At 39.5% G+C, this 27,490-nt stretch overlaps 1 protein-coding gene across 7 annotated transcripts; it reads right to left on the bottom strand.

The window, feature by feature from the left end:
- Positions 1–1,191: 1,191 nt before the first annotated feature.
- LOC109899580 (nucleolysin TIAR-like) lies at positions 1,192–22,971 on the bottom strand. 7 transcript variants are annotated; one of them, XM_031835887.1, is made up of 15 exons: positions 22,757–22,953; positions 17,349–17,445; positions 15,397–15,546; positions 8,966–9,020; positions 8,400–8,487; positions 6,385–6,454; positions 6,123–6,190; positions 4,915–4,990; positions 4,455–4,563; positions 4,259–4,354; positions 4,028–4,112; positions 3,364–3,487; positions 3,078–3,235; positions 2,638–2,676; positions 1,192–2,540 (listed from the first exon to the last, which is right to left on the bottom strand). In XM_031835887.1, coding segments are annotated over exons 7-15 (810 nt in total). In that variant the 5' UTR covers positions 6,125–6,190; positions 6,385–6,454; positions 8,400–8,487; positions 8,966–9,020; positions 15,397–15,546; positions 17,349–17,445; positions 22,757–22,953; the 3' UTR covers positions 1,192–2,419. The 7 variants fall into 7 exon arrangements, with proteins under 7 accessions (XP_031691747.1, XP_031691746.1, XP_031691745.1 ...); XM_031835886.1 differs by lacking the exon at positions 6,385–6,454 and adding an exon at positions 5,931–5,982; XM_031835885.1 differs by having other exon boundaries at positions 5,931–6,454.
- Between the last annotated feature and the right edge of the window lie 4,519 nt (positions 22,972–27,490).

Here is a 27,490-nt window from a genome sequence, read left to right as displayed (position 1 = left end):
GGGAATTCAGAATCATCATGGTCATCCTGGCAGTGCTGGTGGTCAGTATTGGTCGTGTCTATTGAATGAAGTACTTTGTACAATGAGATGTGCATAGCTCGCTCAGTCACCTATGTCAGTGTCTGAATCCCAAATCACCCCTCTTTCCTCCCATTTGCACAAATGTCCCAAAGCTGAGGGAGTGAAAATTATCGAGAGTGAAGGGCTAATTAGACCCTCAGATAGCCACTTTGACCAAGCCAGCAAGGCTGCAGGCTTCAGAGCAGAGCAAAGTGCTATACCAAGACGCACTGCAATATGTTTGGAGTTTGCATAATTCCATATAAAAGAATTGGGAGACGTTCCTAATTATATGCAATATGCATCTGTTTATGTCTAATTTCGAGACTTGGCACATGTAACAGATCAAACACCTCCCAAATGAAATGAAACTGAGGTTTGTGTCTGTAAAACGACAAGGGGGATTTGTTCATTTGAATTTGAAGCTCATTTTATTATTGAAAAATGAACATGAATTGCATCATTCAAGTCAGGAGTGTGTCCCGATGTTGATGAGTTTATCAATCCCATTGTCACGCTCTGAAAGTCACCCTCAGTTTCTTCAGCAACACGTGACAACAGAGGGCCCTCCCAAGAGAGTTGGTAGGGGAGAGGGGGTGGTTTGGGATTCAACGTCTGTTTCCCAACTTCGGTACTCAAGTACACCCAACGTTATATTTTTGTTGTGGCACCAGACAAGTGCAACTGATTCTACTTGTCAACTAATCATCAAGCTCTTGACAAGTTGAATCAGGTGATTTTTGTCTGGGGCTACAACAAATGTGTTGTTGGGGCCTTGGGGTTACTCAAGGACCAGAGTGGGGAACGCGAGTTTGGTAAACTGCCTTGTCTTCAAAACCATAGGACTAGTGACTAATAATTAGGTTTTATTTTAAAAGGTGTCCAACCCTTTCTTTTCACTAGAAAAGGAGCATTTGGCTATTTTAAGGATCACAGGTCATTTTAATTATTCATATATTAATTGTACAGTTTTTAGCATCAAGTAATATGTAGTATTTTGAGTAGTGTAATTCATAAATTGTTATAAAACATTAGCTTTACAATATTTAATCCCCATTTAGGCAAACAGCTCAAGACTTGTAGTAGTTACAGTAAATGCACCAAACACAAACAAGACGGGGGGGGCAGGGATCAGCTTATTTTCTTCCAATAATCATTTTTATTGAGACCCTTTTACATTGAAAAAGGAATTTTGTCAATCGCTGAGCTTTATTCATCATTAAAACAATTCTGCCATTTACATTCAATACTTTGAGCAACCAAGATAATACATTTTCAAAAACGTGCAATACACCCTCAATGTTTCCAGGAAATGTTAACTCCTCGTCGCCTGCTATTAGCTGAAAATGGCACACAACATCAGTTCTAAAATCTAGAGTTCAGGTTTCTAACAGGGCTTCAGGGAGTAAAATAATGAATGGTGACGTAACTGACATTTAAATTAAGGCTTCTTTGTAAATTATATTGAATATATTCAATATGTCAGCCCTGCATTGCACACCCATCTACAGTATATACAGAATTAGGTTTGTGGAGGTCCTGTGTTACTAAAGAGTACATGCTTGGAAATCCTTATTTTAAAATCAGGTTGAGGGTTATATAAATGTTTGGCCTTCCTGACCCTTTTCCTTTATAAGTGACATTTACAGGTATAATCAAATAATAACATAGATTTACACGCATTTTCAAGAAATTCGGCTAGTACAATGTCAAGAGATAGAGAGTGAAGCAAATAAAATGTAAATATACATAATGGCACGCAAATCCATACTCATTCAAAGATTTACAGCTAACATGTGAACCCTAAAAGTGCTTCTTAAAACAGGAGACTGAAAATGTGTTTACTCACATCTGTCAAAAGTTCAGAAAGTGATTTAAAATCAGCAAACGCACAATCAGAGTTGATGGGGAGAAACTAACCATTTAAAGAGCTTTATGTTCCTATGCAATGTCCTGTGACAAACTAGGGTATTCAAATGACCTTTTAAGTCCATTTTAGGCTACATTAAGTAGTAAACAAAAACTCATTTTTTTATTTATTTTTTATTTTTTAAGATATCCCCTATATATAAAAGCATGAAAATTCAGTCCAAGTTTTGTTTCAACCACCTGTTGACATTTCATTTGTACATAACTTCAGCCAATAAAAACACCCCCCCCCCTCACTACTTGTCTTTATAAATAACATTTGCTTCCTCATATATCTGAGTTAAGCTATTGTTCCTGATCTTCTCTGCTTTAACACAATCTCTCCAGATGATTAGATTACAATGCTAATTTCTTTATCTTCTCCTAATTGAAAGTCCACTAATTCTGAATTGGTGACATGCCTGTGTTATTGATATGAGTGAGAGCCTGCTCACTGTGTCTGGTAGCCTGCCATGTTGAAGTTTCCCTGGTTGGGCATCACAGGACCGGTCTGGGGCTGGGATGGTGCCGGGGATCCAAACCCTCCAACCCAGGCTGGGGACTGGGACTGTCTGCAAGAGAGAAGACAACCACAATATGGGTCAAGGAATGACACAGAGGCTGGTAAGTGAAAGCTTTGGGATATAAAACACTGATTGCATTTGTCACCTTGAAAGGTTCTGTGCTGCTGCAGCCAGAATGGAGTCCCTGTGAACAAGATCTCATAGTTTAGTGTAGCTCTGGAGTCAAACAATTTCACCAGGTTCGCCAATGACACTGGATATAGGCCTATGCTTGCAAATGTCAACAAGAAACTGTGGTAAAGGAGAATATTGTTGACAGAAAAGTAGTAATGGTGTTGAAATGTTAAATAGATACTGTTGAGGAAAGCAAACAGTCTTGATAAAAATGTTCTGAATGTAACCAGCAATGTGAGCCTCTTTTGTGCAATCACACCAGGAAGCCTACAGTATAGTCTGAAAAAAGAACAGAGCTCCCTAATGAACAAGTGCTGCAAACAACTGAACGAGTTTGGATACTAAGGAAATAATTCTCCTTTCAAGAGCATTTCACAATGTGCATGATCTGAGTAATTAGTTTATACTTACTCTACACCAAATCCTTGCTGATTCCAAGACTGTCCATAAGACACTCCATAAGAGGGCACCTGCCAACCATTTGCCATGTACTGTTGTCCATACTGCTGGGCCTGGGGGCTCCCATACATTTGGCTCCATTGTCCCCACTGACCCTGACCATACTCCATCTGTTTAAAGACACAATTGATCATAATCCAATACTTTTATGGGTGAGTAAAAAAAAAAAAAAATGTGCACTTGGAAATGTCAATATTTTAATTGAGCAGTGTCTCAATTAAAGATACTTGTGTCCTACCTGTGGTACGCTTTTGGCAATATCGGGGGATTCTTTGCCCCAGTAGCACTTCACTATGTGGCATTCGATGGATGTTCCATTTACAGAAACAATTGCATGGGCAGCACTTTCATGGGAGGAAAACCTGTCAGAAGAACACAAATGTCGACAAGAAATGGTGGTCAAGAAAAGTAATTCAGCACTGCAATCACAGTGTAAAATAAAAAATGTGCAACATGAGAGGAATTTGTTTATTTTATGGTTGACAGTGTTAAGGAATAAGTACCGTTTCAAGAATACCAATCATAGGAAAACACACTAATAACTTGTGAATAAACAAACTATTTATAAAGAGTGTACATACTATTCATAAATTAATATTTCATTCATGAGCATTTATACCATTTAAAACCTGCTTAAAATAATTTATAAGGATATATAATAATAATATCCAAGTTATTATAAAGCATAACCAAAAAACGATGTAATAAAACCATTTAACTACTTCCACAAATAAATCTGATTGGATTATACAGTAGACATTATTATTGGGGGCTTTTGGTGTAGTATTAGAAGATTTATTATTGAGTCATATACCGGTACTGCCATCTACAGGCAGAATGAGGCAATACATAGTGTTGTACATAAATAAAATAGGGAATCTTTGCTCAGAATAAAACAGTACCTGATGAAAGAGTAACCTTTCTCTGGGAAAACTCTTATTTCCATAATTTGTCCAAAGGGTGAAAATGTCTGTCGCATGAGATGCTCTGCAAGGAAAAAGATTTCAGTGAAACAATCATCCACCTTTGTCTGCCAACCCAGTCTTTGTTTCCCCAAACTCTATTTGTTGGGAACATTTAACGATTGATTCTAAACAGTCTGAGTGTAACTTTTCATGTTTAAATTAACTTGCCTGATAGTCCGGACTGGATTCCTCCACAGTACACGGTGCAGTTCTGGGGACTGGATTGGTTCACTACATCTTCAAACCTCAGCTGCTTCGAGCCATCTGGTATAAATATACAAAGGATATAAATATGAACACTCAGCCTCATAACTCCCTTTTCAACCTTATTAAATCAACACAGTCTTATCTCACTCATACTTACTGTCTTGAACATTCTTTGGGGCGGGTGGCTTGCGAGTTGCCCAGTTGGTCCTTATCTGGCGTCCCCCTAACCACTGTCCCCCCATGTGCACAATGGCATTCTCTGCATCCTGTTGTTTAAAACAAAAGACAACGTTTCCTCTCTAGATTCTACATTGTTCTATACATATTCTATAAACTATATGCTATTATTATTATTATTATTATTATTATGTCATTTAAAACATGTTTTGCATACTAAACGATGGAGAAGAATATATATTCAACAGGAATAATTATCAAATAAACTACAACTTGTACTTAAGTTACAAAACAACCAACAGAGCACACAAAATGTGCATTTACAGTGTACTTATTTATAAAACTTAAAAATTATCTTAAGATCAAATCTACTGAAAATAGAAAATAGTGAACAGAAATAGAAATAACCTTCATCTTGTGTTCCTGCACCGGAGCCTTACCAGTTTGTTATAGAAGGACACAAATCCATACCCCTTAGATTTCGCTGTAGTCATGTCCTTCACAACACGAGCATCCCTGGAAGGACACAAGACAATAGCATCAGACCATTGCACCACTGTATAACATGCATAAATTAAAAGGAACCACACACACTGAACTTCGAATCGACTACATTGTCCCCTAAAATCCCAATAAATATCTTAAAGGTGCTACACATAGGATTTGTTTAAATCTTTGCTTTGTAATTTCAGAAAAGGTCCATAATATATCTGCATTAACAGTGTAATGATAGTGTTTTACTTACTGTACCTGCCAGTGTTGTGATTGGCTGTGATAGTCTATTGATTTCTCCCGCTGGAACAGCATCTGTCGTCAAAATGGGAAAGCTGTTCTGACTATTGTGGCATTGTTGTCTAGTGGAAATCGCTCTGTCCTTTCCTGGCTGCAAAAATTCTACACTGTTCACTTAAACTGAAGTTATGTGAGAAAACAAGCACTGAATAGTGTAGGGAATCATTTTACAATCTAAATCGCTGTGTTTTTCAAAAACAATAAATACCGTTTTTACAGCTGTTTGAAGCTGTAACCGTTTCAGTTTTGGTCCACCAGCTTCAAACAGCAGAATAAAAAAATAACATTTTGTTATTGAAAAGATAAATACACAGCAATTTAGATGGTACAATGATGCCCTACACTATTCAGTGCTAGTTTTCTCACTTAAACTGTAATTTGGCGAACAGTGTAGAATTTTTGCAACCAGGAAAGGACAGAGCGATTTCCACTAGATAACAATGCCACATAGTCAGAACAGCTTTCCCATTTTGATGGCAGATGCTGTTCCGGTGGGAGAAATCAACAGAATGATATCACAACCAATCACAACACTGGCAGGTACAGTAAGTAATACTGTAAAACACTATTCAAGCACCTTTAACTACCTTAAAAACCCTCAACTGATTACTGATAAAAAGGCAGCATTTGAAAACAAAAACAAGTACAAACAAATGCAACCTACACTGATAGTTTAACTGCTTCTTTCTCCAGATTCATTTTCAGTTAAGGGTTCCCTGTCAAACAGTGCACCCATTATAATCCACAACACTTCTTATGGACTACCATGCATTCCTAATATCTGCTGATGGTGCTCATCCTACCAATATAAATATATATAAATATCAAAGAGAAAAAAGGAATTAAAATGGCATACATGGCCTGTTAACAGATTTCTTTATTTTTCCTGGTAAATTCTTTACCACCATTATGGAGTTTGGTGAGCTGCAAATTTGAAAACATTTTCAGATTTTTAGGAAAGGAGCATAAAAACTATCAACATTAACAAACCAGAATCAGTTTTACACAAATCTTTAAGTATATGTATTGAATATTGGAGTTTGTTATAGTAAACTAGGTCATGTTAATACAAAAACACAAAGAGAGGAATAGAATAAATAGATAGAGAAAAAGTCTACATCTGAGTTTCCAGTGTGCACAGTTCCTTGCTGTTAGACTTCAAGCTCCTGTCCAATCCTATGAGCATTTCTGTAAAAATAACCAGAACGCTATTACTTAACTGAGACTCACAACTACTGAAAGGCTGAATGCTTTTCAGGGTTACACATACAAAGCTTGAACTGCAATCTTATATTTGACATACCAAACTACTTACCATTTCCTACATTTATCAAAAAAACACGAGGGGAAAACAGAAAGCTGACATTCAATGTTGTCAGTGAAAATAGTTGAGTTGTGAAATTAGTGGGGTTTTAGTCAACGAATTACAATTGAAAATAATTTGTCACTTGTTCTGTCATCCTGCTTTCACAAATGATCAAAACAGGGATAGAGATGTATGTATCAAGACTGGGTGTGATGTGCTTTAAAATGTTATTTCAACCAATAATCAAAGAAATTACATCTACAGTATACAACACATTCGGAAAGTATTCAGACCCCTTGACTTTTTCCAAATGTTGTTATGTTACAGCCTTATTCTATAATGGACTAAAGAAAACAAATGTCCTCAACCTATACACAATACCCCATAATGACAAAGCAAAAACAAGATTAGAAACTTTTGCAAATGTATTACAAATAAAACACAGAAATATCTTATTTACATAAGTATTCAGACCCTTTGCTGTTAAGACTCTAAATTGAGCTCAGGTACATCCTGTTTCAATTGATCATCCTTAAGATGTTTCTTCAACTTGGAGTCCACCTGTGGTAAATTATATTGATTGGATATGACTTTGAATGGCACACACCTGTCTATAATAAGGTCCAACAGCTGACAGTGCATGTCAGAGCAAAAAATTCACCCCAAGGGGTCGATGGAATTGTCCATATAGCTCCGAGACAGGATTGTGTTGTGGCACAGATCTGGGGAAGGGTACCAAATAATTTCTGCAACATTGAAAGTCCCCAAGAACCCTGTGGCCTACATCATTCTTAAATGGAAGAAGTTTGAAACCACCAAGACTCTTCCTAGAGCTGGCCGCCACTCCTCGGTAAAAGGCACATGATAGCCCACTTGGAGTTTGCCTAAAGGCACCTAAAGGACTCTCAGACCATGAGAAACAAGATTCTCTGGTCTCATGAAACCAAGATTGAACTTTTTGCCCTGAATGCCAAGTGTCATGTCTGGAGGAAACCTGGCACAATCCCTACAGTGAAGCATGGTGATGGCAGTATGATATGGGGATGTTTTTCAGCAGCAGGGACTGGGAGACTAGTCAGGATCGAGAGTACAGAGAGATCCTTGATGAAAACCTGCTCCAGAGCATTCGGGACCTCAGACTGGGGCAAAGGTTCACCTTCCAACAGGATAACGATGCTAAGCACACAGCCAAGACAACGCAGCAGTGGCTTAGGGACAAAGTCTCTGAATGTCCTTGATTGGCCCAGCCAGAGGACTTGAACTCTAGAGACCTGAAAATAGCTGTGCAGCAACTCTCCCCATCCAACCTCCCAGAGCTTGAGAGGATCTGCAGAGAAGAATGGGAGAAACTCCAAATACAGTTGTGCCAAGCTTGTAGCGTCATACCCAAGAAGACTCGAGGCTGTAATCGCTGCCAAAAGTACTTCAACAGAGTACTAGGTAAAGGAATACTTAAGTAAATGTTATATATCAGTTATTTAAAAAAAATAGCAAATTTATTAAATAAAATAACTGTTTTTGCTTTGTCATTGTGGGGAATTGTGTGTAGATTGATAAGGGGGGGAGAAACTATTTAATACATTTTAAAATAAGGCTGTAATGTAACAAAACGTAGAAAAGGTCAAGGGGTCTGAATACTTTCCGAATGCACCGTATATACTGTATGTGGTTACACATCTATTCTGTTCATGGACCTCTTACAAACACATTTATTATGAGAAGATCTCTAAAGTTACTCGAATGATTCGAAAAAATAATAGAGAAAAACAATTTCCAGGAGATGTCAACATACTAAATCTGACAAGCTTAAAACTCAAAGCAACTTACGAGATTTTCCCAAAAGGTGCAAATGCAGCTTTGATATCCTCAGTGGTGATCTCAGGGCTCAGGTCTCCAACAAATACATGGAAGTGATCTGAAATTATCAAGACAGAATAACTATTATTCTCTAATGTAGCTACTGGGTGGCAGGTAGCCTAGCAGTTAGAGCGGTGGGCCAGTAACCGAAAGGTCGCTGGTTCGAATACCCGAGCCGACAACGTCGTAAATCTGTCAATGTATCCTTGAACAAGGCATTTAAAGCGTTGCTTGTCCTTATATTCTCAATTCCATTCCTTTACTTAGATGAATGTATTGGGTATATGTTATGTATTTGTTAGATATTACTTGTTAGATATTACTGCACTGTCGGAGCTAGAAGCACAAGCATTTCCCTACACCCACTAAACTTCACTGCACTTATCCGGTGTATGTGACAATAAATCATATAGATTTTTTTACTTAGAAAAAATAAACAAAGATAGCTCAGATGTGCGAGTGCATTTAGAATTGTTTTTATTATTTTTTACTGCCTTTGTAGTAAAAGATGAAAAGGTTCAAATGTAAACACTTACTAGATGTGTCTTTCTTCTGGCTACTTGGAGTGGTTGCCCAATTTACTTTGACCTCCTGAAGAAAAAAAAACAGTTCACAGAACAATGAAATGTAAGTGGAGCAAAGACATTCATTCCATGTCCCTTAAAGCAACTGTGAAAGGTTTTACAACTAGGGTTGAATATTATTCCGGTATTTCCCAGATGTTCCATCCTGAGAATAAAACACTTTTCTCCCAGGTGACCGTGTTTCCAGCCAAAACCGGAAGTGTCATTCAAAACATTATTAGGCATATAAATATGTCTGGATTTGATTAGAGCTTTGATCAGCAAGAACATTCTAATCTGATGCTACCTGAGCCTGATGATCCCTACATTAATGATATTGAATGAGCCCAAGCCCAAAAATGGCCAAATAATTGTGCAGTTTTCCAATATATACAGTTGAAGTTGGAAGTTTACATACAACTTGGCCAAATACATTTACACACAGTTTTTCACAATTCCTGACATTTAATCCTAGTAAAAATTCCCTATCTTAGGTCAGTTAGGATCACCACTTTATTTTAAGAATGCGAAAACAGAGTAATAGTAGAGAGTAATTTATTTAAGCTTTTATTTCTTTCATCACATTCCCAGTGGGTCAGAAGTTTACATACACTCAATTAGTATTTGGTAGCATTGTCTTTTAAATTGTTTAACTTGGGTCAAAATGTGTCGGGTAGCCTTCCACAAGCTTCCCACAATAAGTTGGGTGAATTTTGGCCCATTCCTCCTGACAGGGCTGGTGTAACTGAGTCAGGTTTGTAGGCCTCCTTGCTCACACACGCCTTTTCAGTTCTGCCCACAAGTTTTCTATCAGATTGAGGTCCGGGCTTAGTGATGGCCACTTCAATACCTGGACTTTGTTGTCCTTAAGCCATTTTGTCATTGTCCATTTGGAAGAACCATTTGCAACCAAGCTTTAATTTCCTGACTGATGTCTTGGGATGTTGCTTCAATATATCCACATCATTTTCCTTCATGATTCTATCTATTTTATGAAGCGCACCAGTCCCTCCTGCAGCAAAGCACCCCCACAACATGATGCTGCCACCCCCGTGCTTCATGGTTGGGATGGTGTTCTTTGGCTTGCAAGCCTCCCCCCTTTTCCTCCAAACATAACAATGGTCATTATGGCCAAACAGTTATATTTTTGTTTCATCAGACCAGGGGACATTTCTCCAAAAAGTACAATCTTTGTCCCCATGTGCAGTTGCAAACCGTAGACTGGATTTTTTAATGGCGGTTTTGGAGCAGTGGCTTCTTCCTTGCTGAGCGGCCATTCGGGTTATGTCGGAATAAGACTAATTTTACTGTGGATTTAGATACTTTTGTACCCGTTTCCTCCAGCATCTTCACAAGGTCCTTTGTTGTTCTTCTGGGATTGATTTGCACTTTTCGCACCAAAGTACGTTCATCTCTAGGATACAGAACACGTCTCCTTCCTGAGCGATGTGATGGCTGCGAGGTCCCATGGTATTGACACTTGCATACTATTGTTTGTACAGATGAACGTGGTACCTTCAGGCATTTGGAAATTGCTCCCAAGGATGAACCAGACGTGTGGAGGTCTACAATCTTTTTCTGAGGTCTTGGCTGATTTATTTTGATTTTCCCATGATGTCAAGCAAAGAGGCACTGAGTTTGGCCTTGAAATACATCTACAAGTACACCAATTGATTCAAATGATGTCAATTAGCCGATCTAAAGCCATGACAATTTTCTGGAAATGTTCAAGCTGTTTAAAAGGCACAGTCAACTTAGTGTATGTAAACTTCTGACCCACTGGAATTGTGATAAAGTGAATTATAAGTGAAATAATCTGTCTGTAAACAATTGTTGGAAAAATTACTTGTGTCATGCGCAAAGTAGATGTCCTAACCAACTTTCCAAAACTATAGTTTGTTAACAAGAAATTTGTGGAGTGGTTGAGAAGCGAGTTAATCACTCCAACCTAAGTGTATGTAAACTTCCGACTTCAACTATACATGATACAGGCTACTACACATTACGCACGACAGAAAAACATAAAAGCCCATAGACGTCATTAGCTATATGCTCTCGTGTAAATAAATTAAACTAGCTCCAGTAGGCTAATCTTTTTGAGTGTGAACTTATTGTATTATATGGACTGAAATTACTCACCTCGTTCAAACCATGATAAAGCAGAAGAAAACATATAATTCTGGTGCAGCATAGGTATAGGCCTCCATATTTTTATATTTTTTATATTAGGGACCATTTGCATAGTTATTAGGCTGACGCATATACAGTGCATTCGGAAAGTTTTCCGACCCCTAGACTTTTTCCACATTTTGTTATGTTACAGCCTTATAACATTTATTAAATTGTTGTTTTGCCTCAATCTACACACATTACCCCATAATGACAAAGCAAAAACAGGTATTTAGAAATGTTTGCAAATGTGTATATACAGTGGGGCAAAAAAGTATTTAGTCAGCCACCAATTGTGCAAGTTCTACCACTTAAAAAGATGAGGCCTGTAATTTCCATCATAGGTACACTTCAACTATGACAAACAAAATAAGAAAAAAAAATAAGAAAATCACATTGTAGGATTTTTAATTGATTTATTTGCAAATTATGGTGGAAAATAAGTATTTGGTCAATATATGTATTTGGTTTCTCAATACTTTGTTCTATACCCTTTGTTGGCAATGACAGAGATCAAACGTTTTCTGTAAGTCTTCACAAGGTTTTCACACACTGTTTGCTGGTATTTTGGCCCATTCCTCCATGCAGATCTTCTCTACAGCAGTGATGTTTTGGGGCTGTTGCTGGGCAACACGGACTTTCAACTCCCTCCAAAGATTTTCTATGGGGTTGAGATCTAGGGACTGGCTAGGCAACTCCAGGACTTTGAAATGCTTCTTACGAAGCATTTCTTTTACACGGATCAGTCGTCCTGGTCCCTTTGCAGAAAAACAGCCCCAAAGCATGATGTTTCCACCCCCATGCTTCACAGTAGGTATGGTGTTCTTTGGATGCAACTCAGCATTCTTTGTCCTCCAAACACGGCGAGTTGAGTTTTTACCAAAAAGTTATGTTTTGGTTTCATCTGACATTCTCCCAATCTTCTTCTGGATCATCCAAATGCTCTCTAGCAAACTTCAGACGGACCTGGACATGTACTGGCTTAAGCAGGGGGACACGTCAGGCACTGCAGGATTTGAGTCCCTGGCGGCGTAGTGTGTTACTGATGGTAGGCTTTGTTACTTTGGTCCCAGCTCTCTGCAGGTCATTCACTAGGTCCCCCCGTGTGGTTCTGGGATTTTTGCTCACCGTTCTTGTGATCATTTTGACCCCACGGGGTGAGATCTTGCGTGGAGCCCCAGATCGAGGGAGATTATCAGTGGTCTTGTATGTCTTCCATTTCCTAATAATTGCTCCCACAGTTGATTTCTTCAAACCAAGCTGCTTACCTATTGCAGAGTCAGTCTTCCCAGCCTGGTGCAGGTCTACAATTTTGTTTCTGGTGTCCTTTGACAGGTCTTTGGTCTTGGCCATAGTGGAGTTTGGAGTGTGACTGTTTGAGGTTGTGGACAAGTGTCTTTTATACTGATAACAAGTTCAAACAGGTGCCATTAATACAGGTAACGAGTGGAGGACAGAGGAACCTCTTAAAGAAGAAGTTACAGGTCTGTGAGAGCCAGAAATCTTGCTTGTTTGTAGGTGACCCAATACTTATTTTCCACCATAATTTGCAAAATTATAAAATTACAGGCCTCTCTCATATTTTTAAGTGGGAGAACATGCACAATTGGTGGCTGACTAAATACTTTTTTACCCCACTGTATATATATATATATGAAAAAACTGATATCACATTAACATAAGTATTTAGACTTTACTTAGTACTTTGTTAAAGCACCCTTTGGCGGCAATTACGGTCTTGAGTCTTCATGAGTATGATGCTACAAGCTTGGCACACCTGTATTTGGAGAGTTTCTCCCATTCTTCTCTGCAGTTCCTCTCAAGCTCTGTCAAGTTGGATGGGGAGAGTTGCTGCACAGCTATTTTCAAGTCTCTCCAGAGATGTTCGATCAGGTACAAGTCCTAGCGGGGCCACTCAAGGACATTCAGAGACTTGTCCCAAAGCTACTTCTGCGTTGTCTTAACTGTGTGCTTAGTGTCATTGTACTGTTGGAAGGTGATCCTTCGCCACAGTCTGAGGGCCTGAGAGCACACTGGAGCAGGTTTTCATCAAGGATCCCTCTGTACTTTTCTCCATTCATCTTTGCCTGGATCCTGACTAGTCCCTGCCGCTGAAAAACATGCCCACAGCATGATGCAGCCAACACCATGCTTCACTGTAGGGATGGTGCCAGGTTTCCTCCAAACGTGACGCTTGGCATTCAGGCCAAAGAGTTCAATCTTGGTTTCATCAGACCAGAGAATCTTGTTTCTCATGGTCTGAGTCTTTAGGTGCCTTTTGGCAAACTCCAAGTAGGCTGTCAGGTGCCTTTTTACTGAGGAGTGGCTTCACTCTACTATAATGGCCTGATTGGTGGATTGCTGCAGAGATGGTTGTCCTTCTGGAAGGTGCTCCCATCTCCACAGAGGAACTCTGGATCTCTGTCAGAGTGACCATCGGGTTCTTGGTCACCCCCTTGACCAAGGCCCTTCTCCCCCGATTGCTCAGTCTGCCCGGGCTGCCAGATCTAGGAAGAGTCTTGGTGGTTACATACTTCTTCCATTTAAGAATGATGGAGGCCACTGTGTTCTTGGTAGACCTTCAATGCTGCAAAAATGTTTTGGTACCCTTCCCCAGATCTGTGCCTCGACACAAACCTGTCTTGGAGCTCTACGGACAATTCCTTCAACCTCGTGGCTTGGTTTTTGCTCTGACATGCACTGTCAACTGTGGGACCTTACATAGACAGGCGTTTGCATTTCCAAATCTTGTCCAATAAATTGTATTTACCACAGGTGGACTCCAATCAAGTAGTAGAAACATCTCAAGGATGATTAATGGAAACAGGATGCACCAGAGCTCAACTTCGAGTCTCATAGCAAAGGGTCTGAATACTTATGTAAATAAGGTATTTCAGTTTTTATTTTAAACTCTAGCAAAAATGTCTAAAAATCTGCTTTGGCTTCGTCATCATGGGGTATTGTGTGTAGATTGCTGAGGAAATTGTTTTATTTAATTCATTTTAGAATAAGGCTGGAACGTAACAAAATGTGGAAAATGTCAAGGAGTCTGAATACTTTCCGAATGCACTCTATATACCTTTCATAATATTTTCCCTGTTATTAGCCTACCTCCTTAAACTCTATTGTTGCTTCATTCCTTCCTCGCTTTCAAAAGTTAAATGAAATCAGTTTGGTTGTCCTTGTCTTCATTTCATCATTCTAATGACATCCTTGAATAATATAGGTCTAGAATTAGATGCAGAAGGCTTTCACTTCTCTTCAAGAATGGTCATGGGTATGAATAAATAACTGCTATAGCCTACCGCCATTGCGCATTCGCTCTTCTTTCAAACTACCCGTGAGTTCTATTGGCTGCTGTATTTAACATTCAGCAAAAAAGAGCTTGCGTCCCTCTTCAAATAGTCTATTGGTATAAAAAAAAAATGCTCAAAAGAAGTATGTCCAGCAAGCAATTCTAGTCTAGCTTTTCCTGCATGGGACTACAAGAGCCAAGGAGCGTTTTTAAGGAGAGGCCAGCGGAGCACAGGTCTTTTGCGCAATATGCACACACAGATGTTATAAGTTAAAAGCGTATTATGCACAACCCATCATTAACTAGCTAAATATAAGGCTGATACTGCATTGAATGTATTACCTGAAAGGCTAGGACATCTATATATAGGGCTATATAGCAATCTAGAACAGGATGATCTATTTGGATGCAATTTGAATGGAGTTGATAGAGGGAGAGAAAGACTGAGAAGAGTGCTTGCACGTGCACTAATTTATGGCAATGACATTCGAGTGACAGGCTGTTTAAAAACTCTGCAGCTGAAATAAAATGTTTTTTTATCTTCACAATTAAAAAAACAAGGTGACCCACAAAAGCCAGATAGAGATGGGTAAATTAGACACACACTGTCTTTATATTACTGTAGCATAGGCTATGTTGTAGAAAATGTAGGCCTACCTGTCACAAGAACAAAAGTTACCATGATGAGCTGATACGTCTACATGCAATCTCGATTTAGACATGGCACGTAATTTAACAGTTCCATTTCACGCCATCCTTTATAAATAATCTACCGGTTTCTTGCAGTTATTTATCCCGGGGAAATGGGAGTGGTGTTGTGCGGTAAATCCCGGTAAATCTCAGTAATTGGGTTCCTGCCATTCAACCCTAGTTATAACCAGCGCTTCTTAGCAAGAAAACTGCCTCCACACAGAGTACTACATTTGAATGGAAAAATTACCTTTCCCAATATCTTCCTCCCGTTCATGGCTGCTAGGGCAGCAGCAGCATCTCTATGTTCAAAGAACTCCACAAAGCAATACGGGTCATTGCTTGATTGCTGCAAAACAGAAAATCCGACAGAAGAGTTCATCCTCCTGCTATCGGGTTGCTGAGGGAAAAAAAGTTGGGAGAGTATATTATTGCCAAACATATAACATTATTTGGAATACAACTACAAGAACTGAGTAACCATGTTACTCTACTAGGGGGATTACTATGGATCATCAACATTGTCTTGCAATATGTAACATTGTTTAAAAGGCTGGGATTCAATAACCCTAGCTTTCCTCTTTGGGACAGATATGCCAAAGGCTAACCTAAAGGCTGTTCAGTACATTTAAAAAAAATAAACAATTTGATCTGATTGCGTTCATTGCACATATCTAGATATAACCCACTATAATAGTAGAGGCCTTGAAAAAGGCCTAATCATACATTTACTAAAGGGGAGAGAAAAGTATCAGAAACAGAAAACACCCCATTTAGACTAGTAAATATCCCCTGATATATCTGACTAAACAAGACATTCAGGACAACAACAAAAAAGAGATCAAACCAAAGAATGGTCTAGTTCATATGGATGGTAGCCTATACCGTCTCACCCAGCTATGCTGGAGAAGTTGAGAAACTCGGACAGGTCCACTAGAGGCCATTACATCAGCATCCCATGGTAGACCACATTAAAATAGCATACAAAAAAACAAATGGATAGAGTATGATCATAGATACAATTTGATCTGAAGCCATTCATGTGATTGTGATTTTGCTATTGTAAATGTTTTGTAGGCTTATGTAGCCAAATTGTATCTATGATCGTACGTTATCCATTTATGTTTTTTGTATGCTATTCTAATATATGAGAATTAACCAATGATATCAGGCCACACCCGGCCATGATTACAGACACCTGTGTGTGTCTTTTGACACTATATAAATGAGTCATCCCGCAATGTTTGTCATTATACCCTGATGAAGACAGCTTGTCTGTCGAAACATTGGACATAAATATTTTTGCATCTGAGCTCCTAGAGTGTGTGGCTCTCCTTCATTTTTTTAAAGTGTTCCACTCCGCTAGCCAGCACCTCGCCTAAAAAGGTGTGCGTTTCTTTGCCTCTAGATTATGGTGTGTTTATCAACATGATGGAAATGTAATCAGTTTTAAGTGAAAAATAAGAACAAAGGCAACATTAAAATTTTATGGAAAATGGGACACAATTATGTGAAAAACTGGTATGTGCCATAACCACGTTTCCATCCACTGTATTTATGAGAGCAAAGTCATACCATTGAAATTGACGTAAACGCTGATGAGCTTGATGCTCCTTTCCAAGGGTCTTATTCTGGTGACATCATGATTGATGGTTGACTGCCATTTGACAAATAAAAATTATTCTCACTCTTACATGCTGACCACACCGTGCGCAAGGGTTGCAAAATAAATGTACACATACATTTTATTCAATCATTGCACCCTCACTGCTCGCTTACGCAAACAAGCGTCTGCGTAGCCACGCTTGATGCGCTGCAAGTCCCGCCTCTCCCATATCCTCATTGGTTTTTAGAAGCATATACCCACATGGGTGATTGAAAGATGAACTGAGGTCCACACCCCAGTCCAGTTGGCAGTGGTAATGCACCTTAAAGTTGGTTGCCAGGCTTCTTCCAAAGAAGAATTTGGTGGAAACACACCACTGGTGGGAAATGCATATATTTTCTTTATGCAGATTTTTGCATATTTGCATGAAAATCTGTCACCAATTGGATGGAAACCTAGCTAATGACAGTTGTTACAGTCAAAGGTTAACCATAGTAGGTACCCTGTATACTGACTTGAATTCCTAGACCTAGTACATAATCCATTAAAATAATTGTCTCCATAAATCAAAGTTAATAGAGCAGAATACATCTTACCTCAGTTATCATTTTACAACTTTTGCAAGGTCCAATTTGGGTGAACAGCTGAAGAATCAAAATTTCTGTTACATCTCTGGACAGGTTACCAACATACCTAGGAAAAAGATGGGGTAAATTAGTGATCTTAGAAGGTTGGAAGCTGATGATTTAAGGATAGGCTACACTATGGAAGTTTAGTTGCTTAAAATGTTTCTTTGAATGTTATTTATGGAATAATATCTCATGAATCTTTAGTTTTAGGCACACAAATCTGCCTTTGTTAATGTTTGCGGAAAGGCGTGGCCCTGTCTGTACAATGAGGACATATCTGGAAAAGAATTCTGTCCATTTAGGGGACTTTTGGCTCTAGGCCTAGGAGACCCATTTTAGCAATAGAGCACCCCCAAAGGCAAAAGGTCTGAATATGCATTTTAAAGTTTAGCCTATAGGTCTGTATAGCCTCTAGATCTGACAAAATGTAGACTGAAAGAGTTATTTCCAATTTTATCAGTCACATGCTATGTAAACAACAGGTGTAGACTAAAAGTGAAATGCTTATGGACCCTTCCCAACAATGTAGAGAGACAAAAATGAGAAATAATAGAAAAATAATAACACGAGGAATAAATACACAATGAGTAACGATAACTTGGCTATATACACAGGGTACCATTACCAAGTCGACGTGCAGAAGTACGAAGTAGTTGAGGTAGATTTGTACATATAGGTAGTGATAAAGTGACTAGGCAACTGAATAGATAATAAACAGTAACAGCAGTGTATGTGATGGGTTAATGCAGGTAGTTAAATAGTTAACCAATAGCTACTCAGATGAATTACTTAGCAGTCTTATGGCTTGGGGGGGTAGAAGCAGTTTATAGCGTCCTGTAAGGTCCCGACTTGGTGCATCGGTACCGCTTGCAGTGCAGTAGCAGAGAGAACAGTCTATGACTTGGGCGGCTGGACTATGAACATTTTTAGGATCTTTCTCTGACACCGCCTGGTATAGAGGGCCTGGATGGCAGGGAGCTTGGCCTCAGTGATGTACTGGGCCGTACGCACTACCGTTTGTAGAGCTTTGCGGTCAGATGGAAAGCAGTTGTCATACCAAGCGGTGATGCAGCCAGTCAAGATGCTCTCAATGGTGCAGCTGTAGAACTTTGAGGATCTGAGGGCCCATGCCAAATCTTTTCAGCCTCCTGAGGAGGAGGACACAGCGTTGTCGTGCCCTCTTCAGAACTGTGTTGGTGTGTGTGGACCATGATTATTCCTTAGTGATGTGGACACCGAGGAACTAACTGCTCCACTACAGCCCTGTCGATGTGGATGGGGGAGTGCTCTGCCCTCTGTAGTGCTCAATCAGTTCCTTTGTCTTGCTGACGTTGAGGTTTTTGGAACCACACTGACAGGTTTCTGACCTCATCCCTGTAAGCTATCTCATTGTTGTCGGTGATCAGGCCTACCACCGTTGTGTCGTCTGATGTTGGAGTAGTGGCGGTCACTCAGTCGTGGGTGAACAAGGAGTACAGGAGGGGACTAAGCACAGACCCCTGAGGGGCCCCCGTGTTCAGGGTCAGCGTGGCGGAGGTGTTGTTGCTTACCCTCACCACCTGGTGGCGGCCCGTCAAGAAGTCCAGGAACCAGTTGCAGAGGGAGGTGTTCAATCCCAGGGTCCTTAGCCTAGTCATGAGCTTTGAGGGCACTATGGTATTGAATGCTGAGCTGTAGTCAATGAACAGCATTCTCACATAGGTGATCCTGTTGTCCAGGTGAATCTATTGAGGCAGTAGGTGAATTGGAGTGGGTCCAGGGTGTCTGGGATGATGGTGTTGATGTGAGCCATGACCAGCCTTTCCAAGCATTTCATGGCTACAGGTGATAGTCATTTAGACAGGTTACCTTGGCGTTCTTGGGCACAGGGACTATGCTGGTCTGCTTGAAACATGTAGATATTACAGACTGGGTCAGGGAGAGGTAAAAAATGTCAGCGATGAAGATTTCCAGCTGGTTAGCGCATGTTCTGAGTAGGTGCCCTGGTAATCAGCTGGTCCTGAAGCCTTGTGAATGAATGTTAACCTGTTTAAAAGGTCTTACTCACGTCGGCTATGGAAAGCGTGCTCACACAGTCGTCCGTGAGCACACAGTCGTACATTGGCTAGCTAGCTAGCTAACCCATAGAGAACGCATTGCATTGTGGGTTTTGTAGTCGAATTGAGCTGCAGATTTCCACAATTATTTTTAACACGTTTTTTAAACTTAGGACAAAATAAAACATTTGTTCACAAAAAATATTGTTCTTACATATTAGTGTTGTTACACTGTAAATGATAGGAATTAGTGGTTTTGGGTGGATATTTACTTTAACATCCACTTCATCAGACCACTTCCGTATTGAGCACGTCATTGGTACTTCCTGTTTTAGTTTTTGCTTGTAAGTAGGAATCAGGAGGATGAAGTTATGGTCAGATTTGCCAAATGCAGGGCGAGGGACTGAGGGTGAGCTTTGTATGTAGAATAAAGATGATCTAGAGTTTTTCCACCTGCACAGGTGACATGCTGGTAGAAATGAGGTCAAATGGATTTCAGTTTTCTTGCCTTAAAGCCACCGACCACTAGGAGCGCCGCCTCTGAGTGAACATTTTCTTGTTTTCTTATGGTTATGGCCATACAGAGTCCCTCAATGGAGTGGAGGTGCCATAATACCCTTTAAACCTAGTGGTCAAACAGGGAAATGGTTCCAATCATTTTCCCACCATACATTTTTCCCCATAGGGAATTTTAGAAACACTTCAAATAAGGGCTGCGTTTCAAGTTGGCTTACATGTTGACATGTTGATAACCATGTAAATCTCTTTCTGACAAGGTGAGTTTTATCAATATATTCAGCTCTATTTACTCTCAGATTCGAAAATTCTAATATGCATCAAAGTAGACATCATGCAAAACCTGCACGTCATCTCTAGCTGACACATTTGCTAACAGGTATTGTGTCAATTGAAAACTTGCCTAAGACAGTTCACAGAATTTTGTATTTAAATTAATGTAGCCAATTTATTAATTACTACATTTAGCTAACATTAGATAGTTCATCCAGAGATTCTTACCATTGCCTCAATTTGGCAGTCTCGTTCAGATCATCATGGCATTTGTAGTTCTTTATGATAGTCACATTAGAGTTTCCTTTTTTTGAGGGGGTGGGGGGGTAACTACAGAATAATATATTGACTATATTATAGTCACCTTGTCCTAGATAGAGTTACATGGTTATCAAAACATCACGCCAGGGTAAGCCTACATGAAACACAGCCCTTATTTGAAATGTTTCTAAAATCCCCTATGGGAAAAATTAATGGTGGAAAAATTATTGGAACCATTTCCCATATTATGACTCATACTCTGGTACTCTATACAGCTCATTGAGTGCGGTCTTAGTGCCAACATTGGTTTGTGGTGGTAACATTTTGATGAAAACTCTCTTGGTAAATAGTATAGACCATACTATTTACCAAGAGTTTTCATCAAATTTTTTCTTAGCTGTCTATCATGAGGTATTCTAACTCATGCAAGCAGAACCTTGAGACTTACATAATTAGAGATTGTGCACCAGCTGTTAACACTTAAGACCTAAATTGGTTAAACAAGGAGGACCAAGGTACTCTGTTTGCAATTAATTAAAGCCTAATTATTTATTATAGCTAGCTAGACTAACCAAAGTAACAGTTAGAGCTGTAGCTAGCTAACATATATACTTGAGTTTATACTACCTAACATTAGATAATTAATTTCAAATAACACACTTTCACCTCACCACTTCAGTATGGAGACAAGGGGAAGGCATCACTTAACACCAATGTACGCATAGTTAGCTTACGCACTTTGTACATCGTGCTGTAACGTACAATTTACCTTATTTTAGTGCCTAAAAAAAGTTATACTTCCAGGTCAACTGTAATATGAATACATTGTAAAGCACAATTTCTCCCCTTTTCAGCAAAATTAATGACGAGACCTTCATGCTGCACATCTCTGCATGATTGAAGAAGACAATGAGCTCCGTATGGTCTTTTTTTAAATGACGGGAGGGGAAGCGAAACCTACTGTGTGAAAGGGGGAGATAGGGTGAAAAAAGCAGTTTCCCACATGGCTTATCTGTCCAACTTATCACCTCTAAGCCCTAAATAAAACACTATAAAGAGTTTATATAAAATGTCATTACATACCTATTTGAAGATTTGTGTCGAATAGGAATCATTTTTAGGGCGGCGCTAAAGTTATCTTCAGAAGTAAAAACAGTGGCTGTTGCAGCTTTTGAGAGTCATGTTGACTTACAGTGATGACGCAAAAAATGAATACATTCAGTTGTACAATTGACTAGGTGTTGGTACCCTTTCTTATTTGTAATTGAAGAGAGAAGAGCTACACCAGGTGGAGAGACTGTACGACACAGAATGATTTGCATTATGCGTGCTGTATGTTATGTCATGAGACTTCACAATTTAATGTACAGCGTCAGAGGATTCCGTTTTTTCAACTTTTCTCCAATACAATCGGGCATTTACCATGTCAATCAACGCATGAATAGAAACATAGTTCGCACCCCAGATTTTGACGGCAACACAGTCCCATTTGTTTTCATTGCTGCCTCATTTGAGCAAGTTTGTACGGAATGGGGTTAGTCAACAGTAAATACACCTGCGTTGCTAAAAAACAATTCGTTGGTGCGGGGAGATTTACATACATTAGCTTTGCTTTCAAATGTATTAGATTGGACAAAACCAGTCCATTGGAAGCCAGAAGTTAAATACAATTCCATTAATATACTGCGCTGGCGGGCAGGAAGGTTGATCATTATAACGGGGGAATTTGAGAAATATTTAAAGGATCGTATTATTAAAACAGATTGAAACGTGAGTCTGTTGGAGACTCACTTCCTCGGTTTACCTCATGTCAAACTAAAAGTCCACCACAAATGATTCACTTATTGTCCACATATGACGTACGTGCAGGACTTTTATTTTGAAAATTTTAAAAGCACCTCGCTGACAGCTAACGTTATCCAAAGCCAGCCAAGCTGAGGAACGTTCAACTCCGTTCTCGATATAAGAACGAAGTTGAGCGTGCCGACCTCAGCTTAGACCAGCCATGATTGGGACATTTCAACATGAAAATAGCTAGTTAAGAAGATACCAATAGCTTGCTAGCTAAGTAGCTCTAACTAGCTGATGTGTCATGCAATATATTATTGCATAAGTTCATGTATATAGTTTGGTCAGCCTACTAGATAGTTCTGTAACCTTTGTTTCACTTGGAGAGAAACAGTATGCTGATGAGTGAGAGGTTGAAATGAGGAAGCTGTTGAGGTCGATAGCTAACTAACATTAGCAAGCTAACTTGGCAACGTCGTGACTGTTGTGTTGACTACTTACAGGGTTTTGGGGTGGCATTCGTCTTCCATGTTCAGAAATCGATTGGCATAAATGTCGACTAACGAACTGGGTGTGCTGAATTAAATAAGAAGAGGGCCTAAATCAATTTATTTCTACGTTATCTAAGCTAGCTAGCTAAGGGAAAGAAAATGGCGCAAACCGGAGAGCCAGGAAGCTGATTGATGCACATGCGCATGTCGCCTACAGAGGGACTGGGAGTGAAAAATAAAGTTGAGTCAGCACTAGAATAAAACAAGGCAACAGTAAACACTCGCAAATGATGCAGCGCCCGAATGAGGCAGCGGGAACGTAGTTAAAAATAGTAGCATACACTGCAAATTGACAGCAAGAATCCCAAACAGATATAGTACGTTAGGCTATTTGACAAAAACAGAACCGTTTCATACCTTACAGTGGGATACGATCACATACACCTCTATGTATGGGAAAACCTGGGAATAGATTTTCTAAAAATTAAAACTAGTTTGAGTTCATTCCCTGCTGACTTTTACAGTATTTGATGTCCTATATACATACACTGACAGTCAAACGTTTGGACTACTCATTCAACTCATTCTTTATTTGAACTATTTTCAAAATTGTAGAATAATAGTGAAGACATCAAAACTATTAAATAACACATGGAATCTTAAAGAAATAAACATATATTTTATATATGAATATAAATATATATATATTTTTTGCCTTGATGACATCTTTGGCATTTTCTCAATCAGCGTTTTAAAAATGTTTTTTAAATTAAATCTAGGCAAGTCAGTTAAGAACAAATTCTTATTTACAATGACAGCCCACACTGGCCAAACACAGATGACGCTGGGCCAATTGTGCACAACCCTATGGGACTCCCAATCACAGCCAGTTGTGATACAACCTGGATTTGAGCAAGGGTGTCTGTAGCGACACATCTAGCACTGAGATGCAGTGCCTTAGACCACTGCACCACTCGATAGCCCCATGAGGTAGTCACCTGGAATGCAGTTCAATTAACAGGTGTGCCTTGTTAAAAGTTAATTTGTGGAATTTCTTTCTTAATGCTTTTGAGCCAATCAGTTGTGTTGTGACAAGGTAGGGGTGGTATACAGAAGATAGCCCTTTTTGGTTAAAGACCAAGTCCAAGCAAGAACAGCTCAAATAAGCAAAGAGAAACGACAGCCCATCAATACTTTAAGACATGAAGGTCAGTCAATATGGATAATTTCAAGAACTTTGAAAGTTCCTTCAAGTGCAGTCAAAAAAAAACCTTTCAGAAGAGACCGTGTGAATCAGGAATTCATGGTCGAATTGCTGCAAAGAAACCACTAATAAAGGACACCAATAATAAGAAGAGACTTGCTGCGGTGGAAATCTGTTTTTTCGTCTGATGAGTCCAAATTTGAGATTTTTGGTTCCAACCACTGTCTTTGTGAGACGCAGAGTAGGTGAACAGATGATCTCTGTATGTGTGGTTCCCACCGTAAAGCATGGAGGAGGAGGTGTGATGGTCCTCTACGCAGACGACACCATTCTGTATATTTCTGGCCCTTCTTTGGACACTGTTAACTAACCTCTAGACGGTCTTCAATGCCATACAACTCTTCTTTCGTGGCCTCCAACTGCTCTTAAATACAAGTACAACTAAATGAATGCTCTCCAACCGATCGCTGCCCACACCTGCCCGCCCGTCCAGCATCACTACTCTGGATGGTTCTCACTTAGAATATTTGGACAACTACAAATACCTAGATGTCTGGTTAGACTGTAAATTCTCATTCCAGACTCATGTTAAGCATCTCCAATCCAAAATTAAATCCAGAATCGGCTTCCTATTTCGCATCCTTCACTCATGCTGCCAAACATACCCTCGTAAAACTGACTATCCTACCGATCCTTGACTTCGGCGGTGTCATTTACAAAATAGCCTGCAACACTCTACTCAGCAAATTGGATGCAGTCTATCACAGTGCCATCCGTTTTGTCACCAAAGCCCCATATACTACCCACCACTGCGACCTGTATGCTCTCGTTGGCTGGCCCTCACTTCATATACGTCGCCAAACCCACTGGCTCCAGGTTATCTATAAGTCTTTGCTAGGTAAAGCCCTGCCTTATCTCAAGTTCACTGGTCACTATAGCAGCACCCACCCGTAGCACGCGCTCCAGCAGGTATGTTTTACTGGGCACCCCCAAAGCCGATTACTCCTTTGGCTGCCTTCCCTTCCAGTTCTCTGCTGCCAATGACTAGAACGAACTGCAAAAATCACTGAAGCTGGAGACTCATATCTCCCTCACTAACTTTAAGCACCAGCTGTCAGAGCAGCTCAAAGATCACTGCACCTGTACTTAGCCCATCTGTAAATAGCCCATCCAACTACATCATCCCTATACTGTTATTTATCTTATTTATTTTGCTCCTTTGCACCCCAGTATCTCTACTTGCACATTCATCTTCTGCACATCTACCACTCCATTGTTTAATTGCTATATTGTAATTATTTAGCCACTATGGCCTATTTATTGCCTTACCTCCATTGTCCTACCTCATTTGCACACACTGTTTATAGACTTTTTTCTATTCTATTATTGACTGTATGTATGTTTATTCCATGTGTAACTCTGTGTTGTTGTTTGTGATGCACTGCTTTGCTTTATCTTGGCCAGGTCGCAGTTGTAAATGAGAACATGTTCTCAACTAGCCTACCTGGTTAAATAAAGAATAAAATAAAAAATTTGTTGGACCACAGAGTGAAGGAAAAGCAGCCAACAAGTGCTCAGCATATGTGAGAACCCCTTAAAGACGTTTGGAAAAGCATTCTAGGTGAAGCTGGTTGAGACAATGCCAATAGTGTGCAAAACTGTCATCAATTCAAAGGGTGGCTACTTGGAATAATCTAAAACATATTTTGATATGTTTAACACTTTTTTGGTTACTACATGATCCATATGTGTTATTTCATAGTTTTGATGTCTTTACTATTATTCTATAAAAATAGTCCAAGTTAAGGAAAACCCTTGAATGAGTAGGTGTTCTAAAACGTTTGACCGGTAGTGTGTATGTATGTGTGTATATATATATATACCAGTCAAAAGGTATGGGTCACTTCCTTGTTTTCCACCTCAAACTTAGATTTGTCTGTTCATAACACTTTTTTTCCAATCTTCCTCTGTCCAGTGTCTATGTTCTTTTGCCCATATTAATCTTTTCTTTTTATTGGCCAGTCTGAGATATGTTTTTTTCTTTGCAACTCTGCCTAGAAGACCGAAGACCAGCATCGCGGAGTCACCTCTTCATTGTTGACGTTGAGACTTGTGTTATGCAGGTACTATTTAATGAAGCTGGCAGTTGAGGACTTGTGAGGCGTCTGTTTCTCAAACTAGACACTCTAATGTGCTTGTCTTCTTGCACAGTTGTGCACCAGGGCGAGTTTCAGGAGAAAGCTCTTTGTTTCTGGCCACGTTGAGCCTGTATTCAAACCCACAAATGCTGATGCTGCAGATACTCAACTAGTCTAAAGAAGGCCAGTTTAATTGCTTCTTTAATCAGAACAACAGTTTTCAGCTGTACTAACATAATTGCAAAAGGGTTTTCTAATGATCTATTTGCCTTTTAAAATGATAAACTTGTATTAGCTAACACAACGTCCCATTGGAACACAGGAGTGATGGTCGCTGATAACGGGCCTCTGTACGCCTATGTAGATATTCCATCAGAAATCAGCCGTTTCCAGCTACAATAGTCATTTACAACACTAACAATATCTACACTGTATTTCTGATCAATTTTAGGTTATTTTAATGGGCAAAAAAAAAGTGCTTTCTTTCAAAAACAAGGACATTTGTAAGTGACCACAAATTGGCTCCAATTAAGCGCCGTCCACAGGGTATGATATGGCGCTGCAAAATGGAGTGATAGACTTCCTTCTTCAAGATCCTTTTTACCTTGCACTAATCTCCCACTTTACCACCACCAAAGCAGCCCCAGACCATCACATTGCTTCCACAGATGGCGTCAAGTACTCCTCCAGCATCTTTTTATTTTTTCTGTGTCTCAAATATGCTATTCTTTGTGATCCAAACACCTCAAACTTAGATTAATTGTCAATGACACTTTTTTTCAATCTTCCTCTGTCCAGTGTCTGTGTTATTTTGCCCATCTTAGTCTTTTCTTTTCATTGGCCAGTCTGAGATATGTCCTTTTATTTATTTTCCTTAGACCACTGCGCCACACGGGAGGTCCGCAAGTGAACTTCTAACAAGGCACACTTGTTAATTGAAATATATTCAAGGTGACTACCTCTTGGAACTGGTTGAGAGAATGCCAAAAGTGTGCAAAGCTGTCATCAAGGCAGTGGCTACTTTGAAGAATCTCAAATCTAAAATATGTTTGTTTTTTTGGTTACTAGATGATTCCATATGTGTTATTTCAAAGTTTTGATGTCTTTACTAATTATTCTACAATGTAGAAAATAGTAAGAGTAAAGAAAAACCCTTGAATGAATAGGTGTTCTAAAACGTTTGACAGGTAGTGTATATATAATGTCAATTATAACGTTACTTTAATCAACATTGACCGACGATACATTTGTAACTGTAGCCACCATCTGAGCTGCATACATTATAGCCACCACGTGTGAAGGATACATACAAACAGAACTTTGAGTTTCCTGACTGAAATGCCAGTCGCCTTACTGTCAGGCTGGAACCCCTTGAATCTCGAGACACACTTGCAACTTTTAC

Source organism: Oncorhynchus kisutch, linkage group LG11 (assembly GCF_002021735.2).
Source record: "Oncorhynchus kisutch isolate 150728-3 linkage group LG11, Okis_V2, whole genome shotgun sequence".
NCBI lineage: Eukaryota > Metazoa > Chordata > Actinopteri > Salmoniformes > Salmonidae > Oncorhynchus > Oncorhynchus kisutch.
Note: the sequence above shows the minus strand (reverse complement) of the source record. Positions and strands in the feature narration are given on the sequence as shown.

Bases quoted from the DNA above. Each gene is read 5' to 3' on its own strand.
- LOC109899580 (XM_031835884.1), bottom strand. From the start codon at position 21,582: ATGATTCCTATTCGACACAAATCTTCAAATAG. The intron at 2,677-3,077 runs GTAAGTATAAAC...TCTTGTTCACAG, and splicing joins CAGCAAGGATTTGGTGTAGA to GGACTCCATTCTGGCTGCAG. The intron at 2,541-2,637 runs GTGACAAATGCA...TCTCTCTTGCAG, and splicing joins GCAGCACAGAACCTTTCAAG to ACAGTCCCAGTCCCCAGCCT.